The 24,386-nt window shown below is 32.9% G+C and overlaps 1 protein-coding gene and 1 long non-coding RNA gene across 2 annotated transcripts in view; both read right to left on the bottom strand.

The window, feature by feature from the left end:
- The window catches only part of LOC138690972 (uncharacterized), a 443,659-nt gene that overhangs the window by 38,257 nt on the left and 381,016 nt on the right, over positions 1–24,386 (bottom strand). The window lies entirely within an intron of this gene.
- LOC138691212 (uncharacterized) lies at positions 9,261–23,499 on the bottom strand. The gene is made up of 2 exons (XM_069813009.1): positions 23,057–23,499; positions 9,261–9,785 (listed from the first exon to the last, which is right to left on the bottom strand). The coding sequence occupies exons 1-2, from the start codon at positions 23,438–23,440 to the stop codon at positions 9,417–9,419; spliced, it is 753 nt and encodes a 250-aa protein (XP_069669110.1). The 5' UTR covers positions 23,441–23,499; the 3' UTR covers positions 9,261–9,416.

Raw genomic sequence — 24,386 nt, 5'->3', positions numbered from 1 at the left:
ATATACATAAAATTTGTCAAAATAACCTATATATGACGATTTTCCCACTTGAATAGTTCAAAGCGTGTTTGCCTTTATAAAGGTGATATAAAAGCGATCAACCATATTATATTTAACGTAGCATAGCATTTTTATACGTACCAAATTAAATTGCATCATACTATAAAGGAATAGTGAAAGGGGAAAAAAGTTTTCGTTTTTATTTTATGCCCCTTTAATGCAGTGTTTTGTTTTGGACTCCGATCACGCGCGTTTATAAGAAAGAAGCTGCTAATTTATGGTTGGGATTAATTTTGTTACTAAGTTATGCTCCTTTACTTAATTTTCGTTACGTTGTAGAATAAATTCAACAATATGGGTATATGCAAAGAAGCTAGGACTAAGAAAAAAGTGCAACTGCAACTCAATGTACCTTTGTAATGGTGTGGAAGCTTTAAAATTAGGAAAATTAAGCATTAGAATGTCTTCGGAAGTATATGGCGTCCCTTACACGAAACTGAATAAAAAATTAAGTTATCAGAAAATAATGTCGCTCAAAAAGTAATAGCTTTCAATTATTTTATTTATTTATTTATTTAATCTGACAGGATCAAGGCCATACAGCCTTCTCTTCTATCCTGCCAGCGCATACAAATACAAACAGTGACAGTAAATAATGAAAATCACATTAAATTCCAATAGAGGATCAACAGGATTACAAGGGAACACTAAAGAGCATATATCAAACAAATACAAATAAAAGAAAAGATAATGACGAAATGACAAATAATAATAATAATAATAATAATAATTATTATTATTATTATTATTATTATTATTATTATTATTATTATTATTATTATTATTATAACAATAATAATATATTACACTTGAAACTGATAATGTGACTTATAAGTTAAATATTAAACAGCAAACAGATGTATTATTCATGCTGGATAATTTATCAGATTAGACTTCCATTTATATAAATGAAAATCTTTGTTAAATCGAAAGAATTAAACAAAGTTATTAAATAAACATCTCTTAATTGTTTTAAAAATAATTACATAATGTTATTTGTAAAAAATAATGTACAAAAGATATTATATAAATAAAAAAAATATTACACATAAAGTAATTAAATACATTTTAAACATTGGTGATTTGTACGATATTTTACAAACGGTCAGGTCGTAGCTGGCGGTATGACATTAAGAAAATCAGATTTAGCTCTCCAACAGATTATAATATAAAATTTGTGGTGGACATAACAATTGGATCGGTTTTTTGAGAAGCACCTTAAATCATGAAATACAAAATTTTGGGGAAACACAAAAAACTCTTTAAAATAAATGCATGAGTTAAGAGGAATATTTGAAATAGAAAATGTTGGTACAAACTTAACGAACATTTCTGCACACAGAAGAATATTTTTTAAATAGAATATGACACAATATTCAAGTTTAAAATATTTGACTAATGGGGTTTCTAAAACTCTGGTAAAGATTTAACAAGACAACCTCATTATTTCATGAATTGAATTAAAATTTGGTTAAAAATAATACGAATTTGAATCTCAAAACCAATATTTAGAAGGTGACTTAATAATTTATGCTCCATGTGAACCAATTTTACTCTAACCCAGTTATGTCAATTGATGCCCATAGGAGCAAGCGCGCGCTTTAGAGCCCAGGAGAGCCTGAGCGCTTCACAACGGAAAGGAAAGAGACAGACGAAAGAAGTAGTATGTGCCGCTTGGTCGAGCTATATTCAGGGATGGCCAGCACTGATTCAGTAGATAAAGGGAAGAGAACTTATTAAAACTGTATCCATGTTAAGTTTTAGATTTGCCTGAGAAGTATAAGTGCATTATAAGAATGTAAGTTTTAATTTGAATGCTCATTTTTCACAAGTTTGATTTTTTTATTTAAAAAAAAATATTTTCTCAAATTTTCGTATAGGAAAGTGAAATTTTCAGGTATAAGTCTATTTATTTAGTAGCCTTAAAATGTTTTCGTAAATCTAATATATCGTATATACGTATTACTGAAGATAGTATATTGAAAATTTTGAAAATATTGGCATGCATATTGTTTGTAAGGAAATGAATTAACAAAGCAACTACTATTACATCATAAGCAAAACATGCGTGCCCATGTGTTGTAAAAATGTCAGCTCTATAGCTTCAGCAGATTTCGAGAAAATAATTTAATATTCCGATGATAGGAAGATGCTCACCGATATCACTTTAAAAGCATAATGCGATAAGAGTTTTGTTATGTAATATTAGTTACACTTAAAACAGATACAGTACCTAGGTAACTTTGCTTTGTACTGTAATATTGTTTTGATTACTTTATTGATTACTTTTGTAAGGCTAAAAATACCATCAATATAAATTCCAACTTATCATGTCATACTCAATCTCTTTCTTTGCAATATCACTTTCTTTATGAATGATGTGTTTCATCCACTTAATACAGTATAATATTATACTACTATGGAATTTAAGTGAATATTCCTTCTTAACTCTCTATTATGTTATTAATATTTAAAACACAAGTGCAATATTAAGAAATCTGTGTTAGTACTTTTGTTTTACAGACAATATAGATAATATTAAACAGAAAGAAGCCATATAAAAATAACGACATAAAATTTCACGTTCCGTTTGAAGTTTGTGCACCACTGTTTTCTTCATCCAACAGGTTGCTTATTTATATACACAACCCTTCCTCTTTCCATACTTAGCGCTTGCTCCCCGCGCACGACGTCTAGGTCAGAAAAATGCGCTTGCTTTGACATCACTGCTGTATGAAATATCACTATGGGCATAAATAATAAAGTTCTGCATGAACAAATGTAATACAATAATATATTACACAAAAGACAACAACATTATTCTAGAAAATCCAAAATTTAGACACAAAGTAATTAATTTATCAAACACAACAGCTTAGGCTATAGTTTTGTTCATTCTGTGTCAGCCTTGTCACAGACTTATGGGCCTTCCTCCGCGAAACCTAATTTTGAAGCGCACGTCACAAGTGAAATATTGTTTGACTTGTGATATTTTTCTTCAGAAATGTATATCTATCTCTATAGAACAGGAATTAGCAATAAAGTCAATTTTGTTAAGATTTGACTTATGCGGTTTCTCAAAAAACCGATCGAATTATACAGGATGTTTCCGAGGTGGTGTTGCAAACTTCCAGGGATGACGACGAAGGGCACATGTATCAATTTGATACCAGATACCCTGGTCCGGAAATTACCGAGTCGAAAGTTACAAGCAAAAATAGTTCTGTGGAAATGAAATAATTTTATTCCTCTGTACACCTTATTTATATGTATTTATCTACACATCTTACACCTACTACATACATCTGACGTTGTTTACGTTGTCTCCTTACAGTATTCCATTCAGTGCGCTGTCTGAGGGGTGGGTACAGGAAACTACACTAAAGCATTGCAGATAGCGTAATGTGTAACGGACATGGTCGGTCCTGATATGCACGTCTGTAGACAGCAGTGTATGTGTACAAGTTGCAGTCTCCAATCGATGAGTCCTAGTGAAATGGAGGAGTACGAGAGAGCGGAATAGCCAGACATGATTTTCGAATACGGATGAGCCAATGAGAACAGTAGATAAGCTCACAGATTTTATCAGCCAAGTACCCACGTAGGAGACATCCGGCCCATACCGTCTTTTCACTACTGTTCCAAAGTTAAGGGAAGGAGGGCATGTGGTGCCAAATTTCAATTCCATTTCCTCACAACTATTTTTGCTTATAACTTTCGACTCAGTCATTTCCGGATCATGGTACCTTATCTCAAATTGATACATGTGCCCTTCGCCATCATCCCTGAAAGTTTGTAACACCACCTCAGAAACACCCTGTAAAATAGACAAATTTTCAAAATATACTCAGTTTTCTGAAAATTTATTAAACAGCTTAATATAAATTAATCTGCCAAATACAATTCAGTCTACTTTTTGCAAAGAATTGTAATTGCTTAATGTGCTTTTTGCGGAACCCTCTAATATGAAGATAAAATAATACCGAAATGGTGGCGGGAATATATTTACAGGGAGCGAAAATATGTTCGAAATTCACTTTTCCAGTAGCCGGTTTGTTCAGCACAAAACTCACAAAAACTTCCCACGATGGAATGATAGTGATTAAAATGAGCTTGCATAAGATTTAGGTAGATTAGTAATAATTTACAACGAGAAAAATATTATTAGTATTGGACAACATATAAATTGTATTTATTTATTTCATTAGGTTATTTTACGACGCTTTATCAACAGCTTAGGTTATTTAGCGTCTGAATGGTCTGAATGAGATGAAGGTGATAATACTCATATTGGGTTGAGGGAAAACCCCGGAAAAAACCTCAACCAGGTAACTTGCCCCAACCGGGAATCGAACCCGGGCCACCAGGTTTCGCGGCCAGACGTGCTAACCGTTACTCCACAGGTGTGGACTATAAATTGTATTTTCAAATGATTTAATGCAGGTCATGCCAGTAGTGTTTAGGTACACTCATTTGAAACTGGTTTCTTCTCTGATCAGGGAATATTAGTATTAATTTTTAAATTGAAAAAATTAACGTTTACTAAAAGAATAGAGAATGTCAGCTGGTAAAATGTACATGTTATTAATCTCTTCTCGTATTTTAAATGAGTAATATTTTATTCAACTTGACTGCACAACTTTTAACACTATATCACTACGGAATATTAAATTTATTTCTTTCGCGTGTTAAAACTAGGTTACCTTGTTGAATAAATAGCCTACAACAGACAAACTAGTCAACAAAGTAAACACAGTAACCTTGTTTTAACACGTGAAAGAAAGAAATTATATATTCTGGAAAATCTACAGCAATAACAAAACTGCACGACAGGATTTCATACTATGTCCTTATAAGTCGATATTATTGGCAAAACTATCTCAGAGGAGTAGTTCTCCTTAGCCAACACAAATTATTACACCCAGATTCTCGGGATAAAATTCTGAATGTGAAATCTAGAAGTGTGGTTTTGAGAAATGTATTACACTGCATTTTCATCATCTGTAGATCTCTGCAACTATTAATCATTGTGTTCGAAACTTTCTTTTTCATGAGATTTATTAGAGCTGTTATTTAATTCCTGGGTTTTGAGGTTGCTTATTAATATATTGGACTACTTAATGTCTACATGGATAGCATTGTAATCTCATAGGGTGCTATGCATAGACATTTCGCTAGTCCGCGCTACGAGCGTGCTAAACTAGCCCTGGTTATTGATTGTACAGGATTCATATCATATCATATCATATCATATCATATCATATCATATCATATCATATCATATCATATCATATCATATCATATCATATCGTATCATATCATATCATATCATACCATATATTATATCATATAATATCATATAACATCATATCATATCATATCATATCATATCATATCATATCATATCATATCATATCATATCATATCATATCATATCACATCACATCATATCATATCATATCATATCATATCATATCATATCATATCATATCATATCATATCATATCATATCATATCATATATCATATCATATCACATCACATCATATCATATATCACATCACATCACATCACATCACATCATATCATATCATATCATATCATATCATATCATATCATATCATATCATATCATATCATATCATATCATATCATATCATATCACATCATATCATATCACATCATATCATATCATATCGCTAACACTGGTTTATGAATACGAAAAACGTTAGTTCGCTGATCATCCACCGGAAGCCCGCGCTAAGAATGTCTATGAATATGGCCCTATGATCAACAAATAATTATATTGATTATGCTAATAAGAAGTATGTCCAGCATACTTTAAACAGAATATATTCAATGTTTCGTGTTCTGAACGAACAGCTATTGCAATATTTGCTAAAAACGCAAAGTAATCATAGCGTTTATATATCCGCATGACGTACTAGTAGCAGCATTTTTAACTCGAAGCTTATGGTGATTATGTTCTAAAATTCGTACGTCATAAATGAAACTTAGTGTAAGTTTTTATACTGTTATTTTATGAGTCAATTAATCAGGCAGTGTGTAAGACATAGCTCATGTTATAGGCTATAATATAGTTTAGTTTATATAATATATAATACATAAGTATTTAAATTCCCTTTCAGAATGAAAAGTTACATTTGTTCGGATGAAATTTCTGGACATTGAAAGAGTTAACTAATTTTTTTGAATAATTTATACTCATAATATACTGCTCTCTTAAATTGAATGAGCATATTGGGAATTAAATCAATGGCTTTCCCAAAATACGCTATGAAATGTTTCATATAAAAGCATTTTTATTTTAAAAAAAACGAGCAAAATTGTATTAAACTTCTTTGTTTGAATTGTCTTAAAGAATAACTCCCTGAAATTAATAACGTTACTTATGGGGGGAAAAAAAAAAACGATCCTTGTAGCTGATTTGAGAGCCTTGTTCACTCCAGAGCACGATAGATTGGTAACTAAAACTTTCGTTGTTCGAATCCTGCTTGGGAAGGAAATTCTTTTTTTGTTCCTTATTCAAATTTATTCCCAATACTTTTAGATTGCTGGTAAAATTTATGTTCTGGGAATACTAAGTTAATTAAGTAGTAGAATATCGCTGCAATCGAAAAGTATTGAGAATAAATTTGAATAAGGGACAAAAAAAAGTTTCCTTCCCAGGCACGAAAATTTAGATGTGCAGAAATTTGGTTGAACAAATATAACTTTTCGTTCTGCAAGGAAATTTTAAAACGTAATGCACTCTGACTACGCTGTAATGGGTAATACCTAAAAGGAGACATACGTGGCCTAAGTACTCTGAAGAACTCGAATTTGTGCTTGTGAGAGAGATGGAGATGACAAGAAGAAATGTAAACATAACACAAACAGAGAGCTCGAGAAATTGATTTACTGTATATAAATTTGCCGGATATGACTTTAAAAATTGAAAAGTGAGAGAACTATTGCTAATTGAGTGAAGAAAATGCTTGCAGTATGACAAAGTCTTTTTTATCATTTTAGGTTGATTTGCAAGATAACTTAACATAAGCTCTTCTTTTTTTTATTGGTTTATTTTACGACGCTGTATCAACATCTAGGTTATTTAGCGTCTGAATGAAATGAAGGTGATAATGCCGGTGAAATGAGTCCGGGGTCCAGCACCGAAAGTTACCCAGCATTTGCTCGTATTGGGTTGAGAGAAAACCCCGGAAAAAACCTCAACCAGGTAACTTGTCCCGACCGGGATTCGATCCCGGGCCACCTGGTTTCGCGGCCAGACGCGCTGATCGTTACTCCACAGATGTGGACAAGCTCTTCTTATTGCCTGTATTAATTGGATATTTGACTAAAATTAAATCGTAGAAATTAAAAATATTATAATAATATATAATATAATATTTTATTTTTAATTTCGTTCAACATAAAATAAGTATATCGTATTTTCTGTTTTTATACTGTGAAATTTTAAATATAATAAAATTTTCTTTTTATAATGTGAAATAGGGATCATTATTGCTTACTGTATGTTATCAAGAATTGATTTGGGAGCATAGAAATATTTCCCAATCTTTTCAATTTCGTTTGAAATACGGGTATCTTACTGTATTTGTTCTCTCAACATGTACTTAAAATTAAGTTGTGGAGTTTATTTTAAATTTTCCAAGTTATTTTGTTTAATATGAATTGAACATTTTGTACATTATCTGTTCTTTAACGCAGTTTAAACAAAATAATGAAACAATATATCATCTGTATCATATTTTACGATTTTAAAAGCAATGTATACGATAATGATCTCCCATCTCCCATTCCTCTATTGAAAACATGCTAGGGAATGGGTTGTTCGGAGAAATACAACAAACTGCAGGATATTCCCTACTGCTTACAGCGTTGCACGACCGCACTATTAATTTTTTTTTTAATGAAGGTTTTTCTGGATAACTATTAAAAACACAAAACAAGTGTATTTGAATTTCTTGCTACTTTTCACTGAAGGAATAATCCACCTAAATAAATGATATTATTTACGGTTTAGTATACTATATGTAGATTATAATGCAGTGCTTGGGAAAAGTAACATAAGTCAGTTTCCACAAACCTTTTTTGATAATTTATTGACGACTTACACTGGTTTATGTCGATTTGATTTTTTTCTGTATGAATTATTGTAATGGGAGAAATACTTATGTATTTTTTTCCAAGCGAGCAGATGTTCCGTAAGTTAAAGTAACATAAGTCAGTTTCCACAAACCTTTTTTGATAATTTATTGACGACTTACACTGGTTTATGTCGATTTGATTTTTTTCTGTATGAATTATTGTAATGGGAGAAATACTTATGTATTTTTTTCCAAGCGAGCAGATGTTCCGTAAGTTGTCAATAAATTATCAAAAAAGGTTTGTGGAAACTGACTTATGTCACTTTTCCCAAGCACTGCAGATATATAACCATATACATAAGCTTAAATATTTCTTGAGACAACCTGCTTTCCATCCAATAATCAAATATTCATAATAACTCATAGTTTACACTAATTTCAGTTAATGGCATATTAAGTAATACACTATTTTGTGACTTGGATCAGTGCTTTCATTTCATACATTTGTTACGTATTTTGATTTAGGTATACTAAAATAAGTATTTCTATTACAGCATAACATGACTGGCCTTAAAACAAGGGTTTTAATTACTATTACTCCGAATTTCTTGGAAATTCTTGCGGAAATTGGATTTTAAGCCATTTCCGCTAAAATTAAAAATACTATCCATCCACCTACTATGCACCATTTAGTGCAATTTTAAGGTTTGAACTTGGTACCTTTTGCACATTACTAAGTGTGAAATCAACGAGTCATATAACAACCGTTTATTGTAATACCTATCTTCAAATACGAAAGTTGGCAATTGTTAAGTGCCATACTACAATTTTATACAATGTTCATCTTTGAAGAACTCTCTTATTTGTGCACCTCAAAATATTACTTATTTTACATCAGACTGATTGATTTGTGATTTTTGAAACCAAGTAATTTCCCACCACTAACATCCATTACATTGACAGAATGTTTACATGGTGCTAAAATCGTTTAGAAAATAGGCTATGAAATCTTAACTCCTTCCACAGCATAACATAACTGACACGGAAGAATTAGAAAGGTAAGCTACATTAAATAAGTAATTTGACACAGATTGTCAATTAATTTATATATTTCGCCAAATTTAAATTTTTCTTTAAAAACAAATTGTGGCTGACGTTGAAACTTCACTTTCATATTTTTATTATAAAAATCATGCGTAAAATTTTATCTTTGTCCAATGTTACTTATCAGCTAACGTAAGATGACATTATTCTATCCTCTTTGCCATAATCTTCATAGATTTGCTTTTGATGTTGGGATAGACTGGTTTCCCATCCTCTTGCAAGTCGTCGTAGAAAACTTCAGCTAAGACCTCCATTCCAACCTTGTACGCCAGTTTCTGTGAAGCCACTCCGGTGAAGATGGTCATGGTAGCCTTTAAGCCTACTGCTTTACCGAGGTCGAATCTTGCCTTCAGTAACTCTAGTCCTACTCCTTGACCTCGGAATACAGGATCGACGCAAAGACCCATTGCTGTCATGTATTCATTGACTCCATAACGCTCGTAGACGTCCACAATATTGGATCCGTATTCTGCAAGGTCTCGCACTACTCTCTTTGAGCATCTGCCTTGAAACTGAGAAGCATAAGCAATTATTACAGTTTGATGCTATTATGGCACTTACTTAAAAAATAATTCAACAATTAGATGTAGGAACTAAAGGCCTAGGAATTTTTCTAGACTTACAAAAAACTTTCGATACAGTCAAACATAATATAATTTTGAATAAAATGGATAGATTGGGAATTAATGGAATGGCTTTAAATTATTTAAAACTTACTTAAGTAACAGAACTCAAGCAACTAAAATAAATGATCACCGTAGTGAATCACGTAACACTGATATAGGTATACCTCAGGGGACGATTTTAGGCCCTGTTTTGTTTTTAATATATATATAAACGATTTACTTAAAATTGACATTGAGAAATATTCTGGTACTCTGTATTCTTATGCTGATGATACTGTGGTTATATTTAGCGGTTCGAGTTAGAATGAAACTTATCAAAATTCTAACAGTGGTATTAACATTATTAAAGAATGTCTGGATGCTCACTTACTTTCTTTGAACGTTTCTAAAACAAAATTAATACCATTTTCATTAACATCACATGGCCTTGAGCAATTAAAAATGAATAATAATAGAAGTATAGCAATCCATGATCGTAACCTACCTAATTGCTCATGTAACGCTTTGAGTATATCCTCACAAGTTAAATATTTAGGAATTATTATTGACCAACATTTAAAATGTGATAAGCAGATCTCCTTCCTGTGTAACAGATTACGTAAAACAATCCACAAATTTTCTATTCTACGCTCTTATTTACCTGTTTATGTTCTGCGTACTGTGTACTTAGCTCTGTTTCAATCAATAATTCAGTATGGTATTTTAGGTTGGGGAGGAATGGCAAAATCGACTCTGCAGCCTTTAAATTTGCTCCAAAAGAGAATTATCAAAATTTGTCTATATAAACTTTTTGATTACCTCACAAAATTAATTTTCCAGGAAGTTGGTGTATCAAATCTAGACCAAATTTGTAAACAAACATTGCTGATTTTCTTCCATAAAAACCACAATAAATTTAAATTTGATCGTCACGAATACCATACGAGACAAAACTACAGTTCCTTTCTAAATACTTCCAAATTCCACACAACTGCTGGATTAAAACACAGCAGAAATATTGGACCCAAAATATATAATGCATTAATTAAAGCTATGGATTTGAGGGAGGTGGGATATGATGTTAGAGAATGGATTAATCTTGCTCAGGATAGGGACCAATGGCGGGCTTGTGTGAGGGCGGCAATGAACCTCCGGGTTCCTTAAAAGCCAGTAAGTAAGTAAGTATTAATTAGAGCTTACCCTGAGCTAAGTACACTTAACACACATAGATCAAAGAAACAAATCAGATTAATTATTTAATTGTTTAAGGTAATTGAGTTAAAAATTGATACTCTAATATTTATGTACTTTTGTATTTTCTATTTGTATATAGACCTTATTATTACATGTTGTATGTATTTTACCATTTATTAATGTTATTGTGCTCAATGAACTTTCTTAATTTTGTGATATATTTTGTATAACTTCTCTGAACTGCGCCCGAGCACAAGCTTCTGTTCTTTCGGGCTGCAATGCCTAATGTAGCCAAGTGCAAAGTATTAAATAAATAAAGTAATAAATATATAGACAAATTCGTTTCTTAAAATAGGGCTATAAAGCTATATTCAGGAAATTATCACGAATGCTGTTGTCTTCAAGAATATAAAATATTTACTTAGATTGTGTATTTTATTAGTGAAGATACTACTTTTCTCGATACCAGTAACTATGAGAAGCAGCTGGAAAATACTACATGTGCATTTAACGTACTTTCTTTCCTTTCTAACTTCTTTTACACTTTTAAGAACTTTTATGTTTCAAATAACAGACGTAAGTAAATACGTGTATATACTGTTATAAATTGAGACATGGAGATCAAAAACCCACTAACTCCAATTTTTGACAACATTAAGTTATGGGCTGGATGATGCTTTTTAGTTTGTCCCGTATGCATAGAAGGCAAGAATACACAAATTTCGACATTCATCTGCATTCTGGAGGCTGTTTTAAAACTCGTGGAAGTCAGAACTCCACTTACTCCATGGAATAAGAGAGTTTTTGCATTCCAAGCTTAATTTCCCTCGTAGGTGGCAACACTATCGCTCAACCAGCTGAGTAAAGTGATACGATATGGTATTCAGAATGTCACAAAAATCTATGAAATCCATGTAAGTAAGACTATTAAAGGCACAATATCGACTCGATTAACTTCCAGAAACCCAGTACAGATGCATCATTTCCCAGTCAACTACAGTACAATTCAGCATTGCCATTGAAAGAAGAAAACAAAAGGACTTGCAAAATTTAATAAAGTTTATTTCTGAGGAAAATAGGATGAATTACCAAACTCTGTTTGCGGACAGTAATAATCTAGAATCTAAATGCACAGGAAGAACATGAGAGCGAGAGAAAAAAACAGAATCTGTAACATGAATCAGACTATGTTAACATTTTAATATTGTTTGTGATTTTATTTGTGTATTTTGATGTGCTTTATGGTAATTTGTGATTTTCTGTCTCATATATTTGAAATTAAAAAAATGTAGCAATGTTAATCTTAATAAAAACTTCCATTTTGTCGTATATTCCAATGTTTCATAAGGGAATTATAATATACTTATTTTTTTTCTTCACATAGCTCATATTTATTCACTTTTCTTAATTCATATACTGTGGAAATCAGAAAACCACTAACTCCAGCAGTGTTTGTTTCAAATTGTAGCATAAGTTAATGTAAAAATTTAGGTTTTGAAGTATTTAATTGATAAAGAATGTAATTTTACACAATATTAATAGATAAATGTACTCGTATTATATTTAGAGTTAGAAAAATAATAAGTTTTTTCTCTCTCCTATAAAATTTGGTTTATTGGAGTTAGGGAGTTTTTGATTTCCCTGTCTCAATTGTAGCGAACCGTATTGTACCACACAATATTGCATAACTACAAATAATGACAACTTTTAACACATCTCACTAGATTCAAATTCATGACGTCATACACTGAAGATGTACACTGACGTTCAAAGATATCTGATTCTACTGATCGATGGTGATCGATAATTTGTTAGTGTAAGTCTGGATTCTTTAGCTATTATTTCTATGAATAGATGGCGAAGATAATAGTCACTGTAGCCAATAGTAGATAAATATACCCGTATTATAGGATTCAATTTTTCATTCCACTCTACTGATTGTAAAACAACTCTGAGTTTGGCTGGTAACCGCTGATATTATCTATTAGAAGAATAATATATGCTTAATCTACATAATCATTTTCCCTGACATCATAGGCAGAGAGAGAACCGTTTCCTTGGGTGGGGGGCAAAGCGAAACTATAGAATCCCGATATAACGAGCTTACGGGGGATATCATTTAGTTACTCCCCTGTTATAGCTTGACCGTGGTACAGTATATCGGAATATGATCATATAATAAAAGTATTTTTGGGGTGCATGTTTCTTATACTGTTACATCCATATCCACGATGTTTTGGACCGAGTTGTATGGGGCTTCATCTGTAGGTCTACTACAAATTATAATAGCGCATAACCACAGACAGAGTTATGGGAGGGTATGTGGGAGCATTGTCCCCCCCAAATTTGTCTGAACTCTTTTTTTTTTTCTATTAACATAACAAAATATTGAATTCAAAAGACTTTTCTTGCTTTTCTTCATGAATGGGATATTATTTGTAAATGCTACCATCGTACCATCTCCCTAGAAAATGGCTGTTTTCACAAAAAAAAATCATTGGACTGTGGTTGTTTTATGAGAACTACTAAAAATTTTCACTCCTTTAACATGGGACTATGGTGTTTTTTTTCACTAACACCTAATTCAGTAGATGGCCGCTGCAGACTTCTAACACAGGAGTACAGGCTGTTGCAAAAGAAACATTACAGTGCTTCCATTCCTCAAACGAGGTATAGAAATTCTTATAATTCAGAAATTTAAAATAAATATTATAGTCCAGACACATGATCTGAAGACATTAATTCGTCAATTTAAGCACAGAAACTTAATCATAAACAAAAGCAAGAAAAGTCTTTTGCATTCAATATTTTCTAATGTTAATAGAAAGAAAGAGAGTTCAAACATAACTCCGCCTATGCCTGCCATTTTTAACGACTCCCAATAATGGTGCCACCTATTGAGAACTAATGGAACTCTTTCAAAGTTTGTCATTTTTGGTTATCTTTAGTTTTGACTTACCCTGTGGTTAGGAAGTTCCCATACACGACCATAAAATCGTAGGTCGGATACCTTTGAACTTCAGTGTACCTACGTTTCACCGCTTATCACTTGCCAGTAAGTTGGCAAACAATATATCTCCTGTCACCAGCAGAAACAAATAGCAGGCAGAGATATCGTAAACTCTAAATCGTTGTCGGACAATAGGAATAAATAAGCTAGGGTTTTCAAATTTATTTAAAACCAATGCACAAATAATTTCTAACATTCAAAGTAAAAATGAGAACGAATATTATGACTTTGAACTGTAATAAATTTCCGTCAAAACGACTTCAAATCGTGATTCGTAACATGACTATATTGAATTCAAACTAATACAATGATAAATTGAAATTGAACGAATTGAATTAAGGAACGAAATTCAAAATATCTTAAAAATAATTATTATCAACAATATCTGCATGCAATGCAAGTGTCCTTATTTTATTGGTATATTATGGCCCCTATATATAGAAGTTCCAATAATATTCTAACTGTTCGTTGCACAGTTGGTCAAAACGCAAATCTACCTGGAGAAAAATAATAACCTTTTATTTTATCTAACAGGCTTTCATGAAAGTTTACACAGCAGTTACAAGTGGCATTTATTTTTTGTGTACGATCTCTCATTACGTTTGTATAAGGGATGGTTTTAGACAAAATCAATAACTTTTTTCCTATCATATAGATTTTCATGAAACTTTATACAGAACTTACAGGTAGTATATGCTTTTTACGTAAAAACTCTCACTATGTTTGTATAAGATGAACTATTCCTCTATCAGATTTTCATGAAAATTTATAATAGAAGTTACAGGGAGCATATTGTTTGTGTACAAACTCTCATTACGTTTGTGTTAGAGAAACCACTCCTTTAGAGAGGGTGATTTTAGAGGAAATTAGTAACTTTTTCTTAGGTAATAGATTTTCTTGAACCTTTGTATGGGATTTACAGGTAGCAAACATTTTTTGTGTACAAGTTCTCATTACGTTTTTATGAAAGGAACTATCCTTCTATAGGGGACGGTTTTAGACAAAATTAATTACTTTCCTCCTGTTTAACAGACTTTGTAAAACTTCTACAGGAGTTACAAGTAGCATACATATACGTAATTTGACTTTCAATTATATTAACTTCCTTACTCGTCAATTCGGTAGTTTCCTTTTCAAACAATAAATTTAACTGGCTTAGTTCTTGTTGAGAATGAGAATAGACAAGAGGTTGAATTTCCCTTCTACTGCTGCTGCTGCTGCTGCTGCTGCTGCTGCTGCTACTGCTACTACTACTACTACTACTACTACTACTACTACTACTACTACTATCACGGAATAGCTTCCTGGATCTTCCTGGAGATAAGGTGGATGAGATAGATACAGCTTCTGTTTTTCTAGGAGAATTGCATCATATAGCGATTTAGATTCTTTTTTCAACCAATGAGAATACTTAATTCGACATTTTTCTTGACTTGATGAATTTGCTTCCACTGACGGTTAAAATCACCTACAAAATATTTCAGATTCCATTCTAAGTATTTTCCTACACCTTCTGAACATTCATGTACTCGTATTTTTATTTTCATGTGGTTAGTAAGCTTTTTTTTTCCAGAATGTCTGATTCCAGTTCAATTAGCTGTAACCGGACGATAACCGGTTGAACATTGAACTCTAAAATGTAAAATAACTAAGTAAGTTGCAAAAATGTGCAAATTTATTTTATTTTATTTATTTATTTATTTATTTATTTATTTATTTATTTTGCTAATAATTATAACATAAAATATAATATATACAGAAAAACATTAGCTCGCCCCTGAAAGAGTAGAACTCGTGCTCAAGGGTGGATTCCTGAATTGAAATTAATAAGTATAGAATACAATTTGTCTTATGTCTACTATGCAATTAGAATATATAAATTTAAATTTACAATTTTTCAATTTTTATAAAATCCATACATAACTTTTTAAATTTAATACTAGAACTATTAGCATTGACAAGATTAGGATATTTAAATATGAATTTGTTATATATTCTTGGGCCTAAATTATTACTATGATTAAATACTGTAACAGTGTTGCAGTTTGGTTCAAATAATTTTAAAGAATTCATACCTTTTGTTTCATAACTATGAGAATACAATTCAAAATTATTTTGATTTTTGTGTATGAATTTTATTAATACAATGTAATAAATTTGTCTTATGTTAAGTACATTAAAGTCTAAAAACAATTTTTGAGATGGAAAATCATTAGGTTTATGAAGACATATTTTAATTATTTTCCTCTGTAATAAATAAAGTGCATTAAAGTTGGATTTAAATGAGCTAGCCCATCCTATAATCCCATACATAATTACCGATTGAAATAAAGTTAAATATATTGTGCGTAGTAGTAGCGTAATAGTTTGATGGTTTTCGTAAACTAGAGATCTTGCAATACATTTTAGCACAATCTAGATCGTGACGCGACGTGACGCACTATATTAAAATTCTCGTCAAAAAACTTTAAATGTGAAATAATTAATTTTCTTAGAAAAGTAATATAGTAAAAAATTATTGAGTGTCTATTGTAAATAATTACTGGATCTGCTTAAAATATGCATTTTCAAATTTTTTGTTTTATATCAAAATCAGATAACATAAATATAATCACAGAAAACTATCCGCTAAATGATTCTGCGAGATGGTGTAAACAACGTGTGCTGAGGTACCTCTTATTGGGGACTGTGCTGTGGTTGTCAATATTGCACTGAGATGCGTGTCTAGTGCAGGGAATTTAGGAACACTTACTCGGAATAAATATTAATTTTTTGATGATGATGATGATGATAATTAGGAACCGAATTTTTATGCAATATCAAGGTGTGAAATATGTATATATTTATGTAAGAAAAATAAGCTGAATACGTACCAAAATATGTAAAATCATGAAAATTTTTAATATCAATATCTGGCGATATAGGATAGGTAAGACTCTCCAGTTGTGATTTCATAGAGCACCCGACTTTTTTACCGCACACTTGACACATTACTATTTTTCCATCTGTAGTGAAAGCTTTGTCCATCGCAATCCATGAATTTATTTTCTCGTTAGGGTTGAAGATACAGGGGCCAATTTAGTTAGTTAAAAGCAGTAGATAAACTCACTTCCACTTTATATTGTAATTACTAAAACTAGAGAACTGAGTGAAATAAATGACACAACAGTACTGCAAGTACTGTTTCGTTGTAATGGATTAGGATAAAATAAGAGGAGATGTGGGACATATGCATTTTAGCTGCTCCCTGTAAAAAATAATGTACCTACTAAAATATCAAACTATAGGCATTTACAAACTATTGTTTGAAAGTGACATTCCTGTCTCATTCGGAAGGGTAGGGTTATTCCAGCCGAGAACCTTACTTTCTAATTGCTCGGAAAATCCCATTTCCGTATAGGTCTACTAAATTTAAAGTAAAGAGGTGAAGCAATAACCTGAAAAGCTATTTATTTTAATCTTTCAACATCTTTTCAGTTTGTTCCTTTACTTCAAAAGTCGGCTACTTTATTGCGGCTCATGCCAGACTTGACACGGGTTTTCCCTGGAAGGAATAGGAAGAGGGTGCATGGAACCGGCTTGTTAAGACGTTTGTAGAACAATTATAGTTGGAGGCAAATCATGTCGCCGTCGTCCCACTTCACCGCATGAAGGCAACACTACTTTCTGAGGGAGTTTTACAATACAAGATAGTTGTATGAGAAAGGTTGCCTTTTGTTCACTCATATTTATAATGAGCGGTATGGGGTGAGTGCCTCTTTTACTTCCTGGAACTAAGAATGTTATGTTTCGTCCCGAAATATGTCCTTTCTTACGTAGGTAAAAAGGCTTTTTAAATCTGTGTATTTCAAATTGTAAACTTCCCCAGGAGAAGTTTTTATTTTCCATTTAGAGAAGTAAAAGTGAACAAAACCCCTAAATATGTAGATTTATGTAATACCAAGCCATAATATGTGATGTGGGGCCAATATGTAAAAATATGCAGTATCAAATTTTAATATATTAACGGTAATTACAAGATTCGCAAAGATTTGTTATTTATAGGTTATACGGTTAGGTGGAAAGGAATATAATATGTAATTACATAAAAATCAGGTCCCTGATGATGATGATGATGATGATGATGATGATGATGATGATGATGATGATGATGATGGTGATGAAGAATACTTCTGTCAAGCCAGATTCGTAATTTGACCCACTGTGCGTTGGAGTGTGAAAGGAGTAAAGGTTGTCCTGTACATGCCAGGAATAATATATGCTGCCTTGAGGTAGAGCTCCACGCAATCATTCACCTTGGCACTAGTATAAGGTGGTGTGGTTGGAAGCATACTCCGACCGCTTTTTTATCCCCGGGAGAACCGGTACTCAATTTGATAGAGGCTGAGTGAACCTCGGAGCCGTACTGAAAAGTTGGTCCAGAGAAAATCCCATCACCATACGAGAGTGAACCCCGGACTTTCCAGTCCGTAACCAACTGCTCTACCCGGCTGTTTTTTTTGGGGGGGGGGATATATGATAACTAAGGCCGTGACATCGGTATATTTGTATTATTCTGAGGTGAACATACGACGTCCCGGACAGAATGTAGTCGACGTGTTTTAAGTACAGGCAGCGGAAGCGAATTTGACACAGCTAAGCAAGCACGTTCCGTGTTTTGTATACGATTATTGCGTATTATAAAATCAAGACAATATAATATTATTGTATAATAAGGGCTAATATCATAAAGGTCTAAAATGCTGGTGAGGTTGAGAAATCATACTTAAATTGTCACAAATATGGTAAAACATAAGTCTGAAAAAAGATGTTTTTTTTTTAATTTATATTTAGAGTTTATCATTACAGTTTTAGAAAGCCGAACACGTATATGACGTACAATTTTGCTTTCTCTATATTTAACTTACTTACTTATGCAAATTTAGTCTTTCAGGTGAAGCTCCCTGTAAAGCAGATTTGAATAATTTCAAGGGAAAAATTGTTCCGGGGCCGGGTATCGATCCTGGGACCTCTGGTTGAACGTACCTCGCTCTACCACTGAGCTACCCGGGAACTCCACCCGACATCGTCTCAACTTTTCCCTTTATATCCACACAACTCGCGTGGGCTGACGAAACGCCAGAGACCTACAACGAGTGCACACAATCTCTGTGTGACTTGGAATTGTGGTTTTCTGTTAACGTACACAGTAACGTATATATTATGCAAATCTAGTCTTTCAGGTGAAGCTCCCTGTAAAGCAGATTTGAATAATTTCAAGGGAAATTATTTAAATCTGCTTTACAGGGAGCACAATTCCAAGTCACACAGAGATTGTGTGCACACGTTGTGGGTCTCTGGCGTTTCGTCAGCCCACGCGAGTTGTGTGGATATAAAGGGAAAAGTTGAGACGGTGTCGGGTGGAGTTCCCGGGTAGCTCAGTGCTAGAGCGCTGGTACGTTCAACCAGAGGTCCCGGGATCGATACCCGGCCCCGGAACAATTTTTCCCTTGAAATTACTTACTTACTTACTGGCTTTTAAGGAACCCGGAGTCCACACCTGTGGAGTAACGGTCAGCGCGTCTGGCTGCGAAACCAGGTGGCCCAGGTTCGATTCCCGGTTGGGGCAAGTTACCTGGTTGAGGTTTTTTCCGGGGTTTTCCCTCAACCCAATATGAGCAAATGCTGGGTAACTTTCGGTGCTGGGCCCCGGACTCATTTCACCGGCATTATCACCTTCATCTCATTCAGACGCTAAATAATCTGAGATGTTGATAAAGCGTCGTAAAATAACCTACTAAAAAAAAAAGGAACCCGGAGGTTCATTCCCACCCTCACATAGGCCCGCCATTGGTCCCTATTCTTATTGTTAGGTTTCGTAACAAGCTGTTTTTTACGGTGATGGGTTGTTAGCCCTTCGCCCAATCCCCAAGCTGGAGGACCACCCCTTATCGGCTGTCCACGACCGCTTATTCAATATATTCGCAGCTACTCTCCGTATCTGGAGGCCGTCTCCTCTATCCGCAACCTGAGGACGCGCCATGCCGTGGTGATAAGGATCCTTAACACTTACATTAATTTATTTATCACATCTAATCCGTACCTTACTTTCCTTGCATGTTGTTCGCTTAGTTTCGGTTCCTGCTGCAATAAATAACAACATTCATTTTCAAAGTTTCAAATGAAAACGACCGAAAAGTGTCGGATAGTATAAACTTTATGCGGAAAAACTGCGTTCAACATCGACTGAAACCAAGGGCGTATATGTAAAATATTTCATATTATCAATTTCATTTCATCACATCACACAGTAATAGAAAAAAACGGTGGTTTCAATTCATTATGCAAAATTGCAAACGTTTTGTCATATGACAAGTGCGATTGTTATAAACTTGATATAGAAATGAAATTGATGATGTGAAATATTTTACATATGCACCTTTGGTTTCAGCAACGTTGAACGCAGTTTTTCCGCATACAAGGTTATACTATCCGACACTCGGCGGTTATTTTCATTTGAAACTTTGAAAATGAATGTTGTTGTTCATTGAACCGAAACTAAGCGAACAACATGCAAGAAAGTAAGATACGGAATGGATGTGATAAATAAATTAATGTAACAGTTAAATATAGGGAAAGCAAAATTGTACGCCATATACGTTTTCGGCATTCTAAAACTCTAATGCAAAACTCTAAATAGGCTTATAAAAACCATCTTTTCAGACTTATGCTTTACCACTTTGTGCAATTTAAGTATGATTTCCAACAATTATTTTCAACCTCACCAGAATTTTAGACCTTTCCGATATTAATGCTTATTATACAATAATTGTATTGTCTTGATTTTATAACACGCAATAATCGTATACAAAACACGGAACGTGCTTGATTAGGCGTGTGTCAAATTCGCTCCCGCTGCCTGTACTTGATACGCCGACTACATTCTGACCGGCGTCTTATGTTCACCTCAGACTAATACAAATATACCGATATCACAGCGCTAATGATAACATTAATTTTTGTTTTGATCGAAGGGTAAATATTTTGAATGTCTTTTAAAGTTCCATTTAGAAACTTCAATATAAATCCAAAATATTCTAACTGAAAATAATGATTTTGCTAACAAATTATTGCTAAAAAGCAATTTTGTTATCTGAAGAATGAACAATATACTATCTAGTGCAAATATGGCTTTCAGGTATAGCTCTCTATGAATCAAACTTGAATAAAATATAATTTAAAGGGAAAAATTGTTCCGGGGCCGGGTAGCGATCCCGGGACCTTTTACTTGGCGCACCAACGCTCTATCGACTGAGATACCCAGGAACTACACCCGACACCGTCTCAATTTTTATACTATGGAATCTGTAACAAAATAATAAACAGCAGTGGAAAATATATAAGGAAATTTATGGATGGTGAACGAAAACTTTAAAAATAATAGCTACAGATATGATTAATTACTGAGGGAGTCGCAGATAAAATAGAAGAAGAAAAAAACATAGTATTGACAAAGAATTAGAGAGAAATTAAGTACATCTCTCATCATGTATGTCTACGTAAGCCAAATGTGACAGATAAACAAAGATGAGGAGAAAAAATGTAACACTAATTTCGAGAAATTAATGGCATATCTTATGTAAGCACCATGGAAGCCAAACAAATTATAGATACACAACAGGGGCCGTAATCAAAGGAATTCCAGGGATTGCTCAGCAACTCCTAGCTACGCTGCGAGCTGCCCCTAAAATTGTTCCTAACCTCGTACCAATATTTGTACAATTTAACGCGCAAAACACCGCACCGTACTGGATGACAGGTGATTACAGTAACTAAAAAATCGTACTGTAAGTGCACTGAGACGGAAAGAAAACAACAGCTATTTTAGGTTCATAAATTTTCACTTCAATCCTTTCAAGTGACCTTTAAAATATTTAGTGTTTCATGTTTCATTAGTGTTGTATACTAATGATAATTATTAAGGGGAGAGGATGGTATTTTTTGGTGAAAAATAAGTAAATTAAAAAAAAAATCTTTAAAATAGTCTTTGATATGTGTGGAATGCATTGCATAAAATTTTGTGGGTATTTGTGCTCTTATCGCATGTTGAGACGTCATTTTTGAACTTCCTGCGCTATGGATTTTTAAATCACACGCCCCCTTTTATCGGTTTCCAGTAGCTTCATTTTTTTGTTACATTGCCAGACAAAAATGGATATAATTTCTGAACTATTAAAGATACATGCATGAAATTTAGAACACACTTTCTTTAGACTATTCGAAAACGTTTCTCTGTAACAGAATTTTGTTAATTGATTTCATTTTGAAAATACGTCCGTTTGTTTGCAAGAAAGGAAATCAGAAAATTGTTATTAAATTGTAATTGTTTATTTTACAAACTTAGGGACTAATATCAAAATTCTGTTAGAGACAGTTTGTATAACATGCTTTTGCAAATACATTGCAAGAAAAAGTTTGGATCTATCTTCAAAAATGGTTTAGATATATTGGTTTTAGTACAATCCTGCATTGGGTATATTTTTTTCAAATTTGGGCCCCCAAATATTTTTTTTTTTCAAAATATTTTTATTTGGTTGAGTTCCTGCAGCTATGAGCTCTCTACATACAAAAAAATTAATATTTGACACCAAATAGGAAAACAGTTTTAAAAATGCCATCCTCTCCCCTTAAATGGATATTAAATTAATAATTTTATACCTGGTGTTTATTGAATTTTGTTCAATGTCAAAAAAAGAAAATTCAGCTCAATAGTTAGTTCAGATGTAACTCCTACGGAGATCAGAGTAACCTCTATTGTTGTCTGCTGGTTACGACTCTGATACACAGAGATGAGGAGAAATATAGAATATGTCCGAAAATGTACGACAAGTATAGAGCAATTAAACACTGGAAATCAGGAAAAATGTATTGCTATAAAACTTATGTATATACCTCCATTATTATTATTACTATTCGTAAATCTGTTCATAGCTACCTTCTCCGATGTTATTTTTTCGCCTTTGTAGGAAACACCGGTGACATTACACCCCGCTATCATCCGTCTGTCTCCATCTTCCCCATCGTCAACAAACGCTACAAGACCAATGTTTTGAATCAGCATTGTCCGCCATATATCTTGAAGCTCTTTTACAGAAACAGGATCATCTAGGAATTTCAAACTCGCACTCATAACTTCATCTCTACAGAAATATACCGTCATAAACTCTACTATTTCTTCATGCATGTCTTCGGGTACATCTTGAATTACGAACTTGGGTATTTTTCCATCTTCCATTTCCCTTAGTCCATCACATCTTCTCCATATTGTAGGAACAGGCACTGATTTTGGTCGCTGCCATTTTTCTGAGGTATCAGACATTATATGGCAATTTAATATCAGCACTTCTGCAGCGTTTTCTTGTCTGAATAAAGTTACAAAATATCTTACGCATTTATATCTTTTAAAACACACAAAAATATGATAATATGAGTTACGGATTTATCAGTTGCTAATCAATCTTTGGACTTTACATTGATATGTATTTCTTTATCATGTCAGGAACCTAATGACGTCATTAGAGTTGAAACAATTCAATAACAGGCTTAAATTCACACACAAACATGTAATATACTATATCTAGTTAAACATGTGTGAAAAGACACAAATCGTATTTTGCCCTGACATTCATAGTATTACATCACTGACATCACTAAGTACAATGGATCTTTCTACATTAAGATCAACAACTGTGAACACAGTTATTGCGAAAAAGTGATAGTCAATGTAACTTATAATACTGTATTTAACATAACTGCTTAAATGTAGATTTTATTAAGAGAAGTAAATGTAATAATAATAATAATAATAATAATAATAATAATAATAATAATAATAATAATAATAATAATGGATATTGTATATTTAACGTACTTTTAGCAATAAATATGGAAAGTAATATTATGATCATTTTAATTATGATTAGATGTAACGTTCTTTTAACCTATGTGCACGATTTTAATATGACTATTACACTGTTACTACGTCATACTACTTTTGGCCGATAAAATGGTACGAAAGGACGTCTTTCAACCAATCATGGCTCCTTATCGCACAATTTTATCGCGTCCCTAGCATTTGTTTAATTTTATCGCGTCCCTAGCATTAGTTTATTTTCATCACTACACTAGCATTTGTTTCTTTGTTTGCCAACATTTCAAACTGCACTGGTCTGGACGTCAAAAAAACAAAACAAAAAAAAAACAAAACAAAAAACAAAAACAAAAAAAAAAAAAAAAACAAATTTACAAACCACTCCAGTCGATGC

The sequence above is a fragment of the Periplaneta americana genome, chromosome 16, assembly GCF_040183065.1.
Source record: "Periplaneta americana isolate PAMFEO1 chromosome 16, P.americana_PAMFEO1_priV1, whole genome shotgun sequence".
Lineage (NCBI taxonomy): Eukaryota > Metazoa > Arthropoda > Insecta > Blattodea > Blattidae > Periplaneta > Periplaneta americana.
This window is presented reverse-complemented; position numbering and strand designations above follow the sequence as displayed.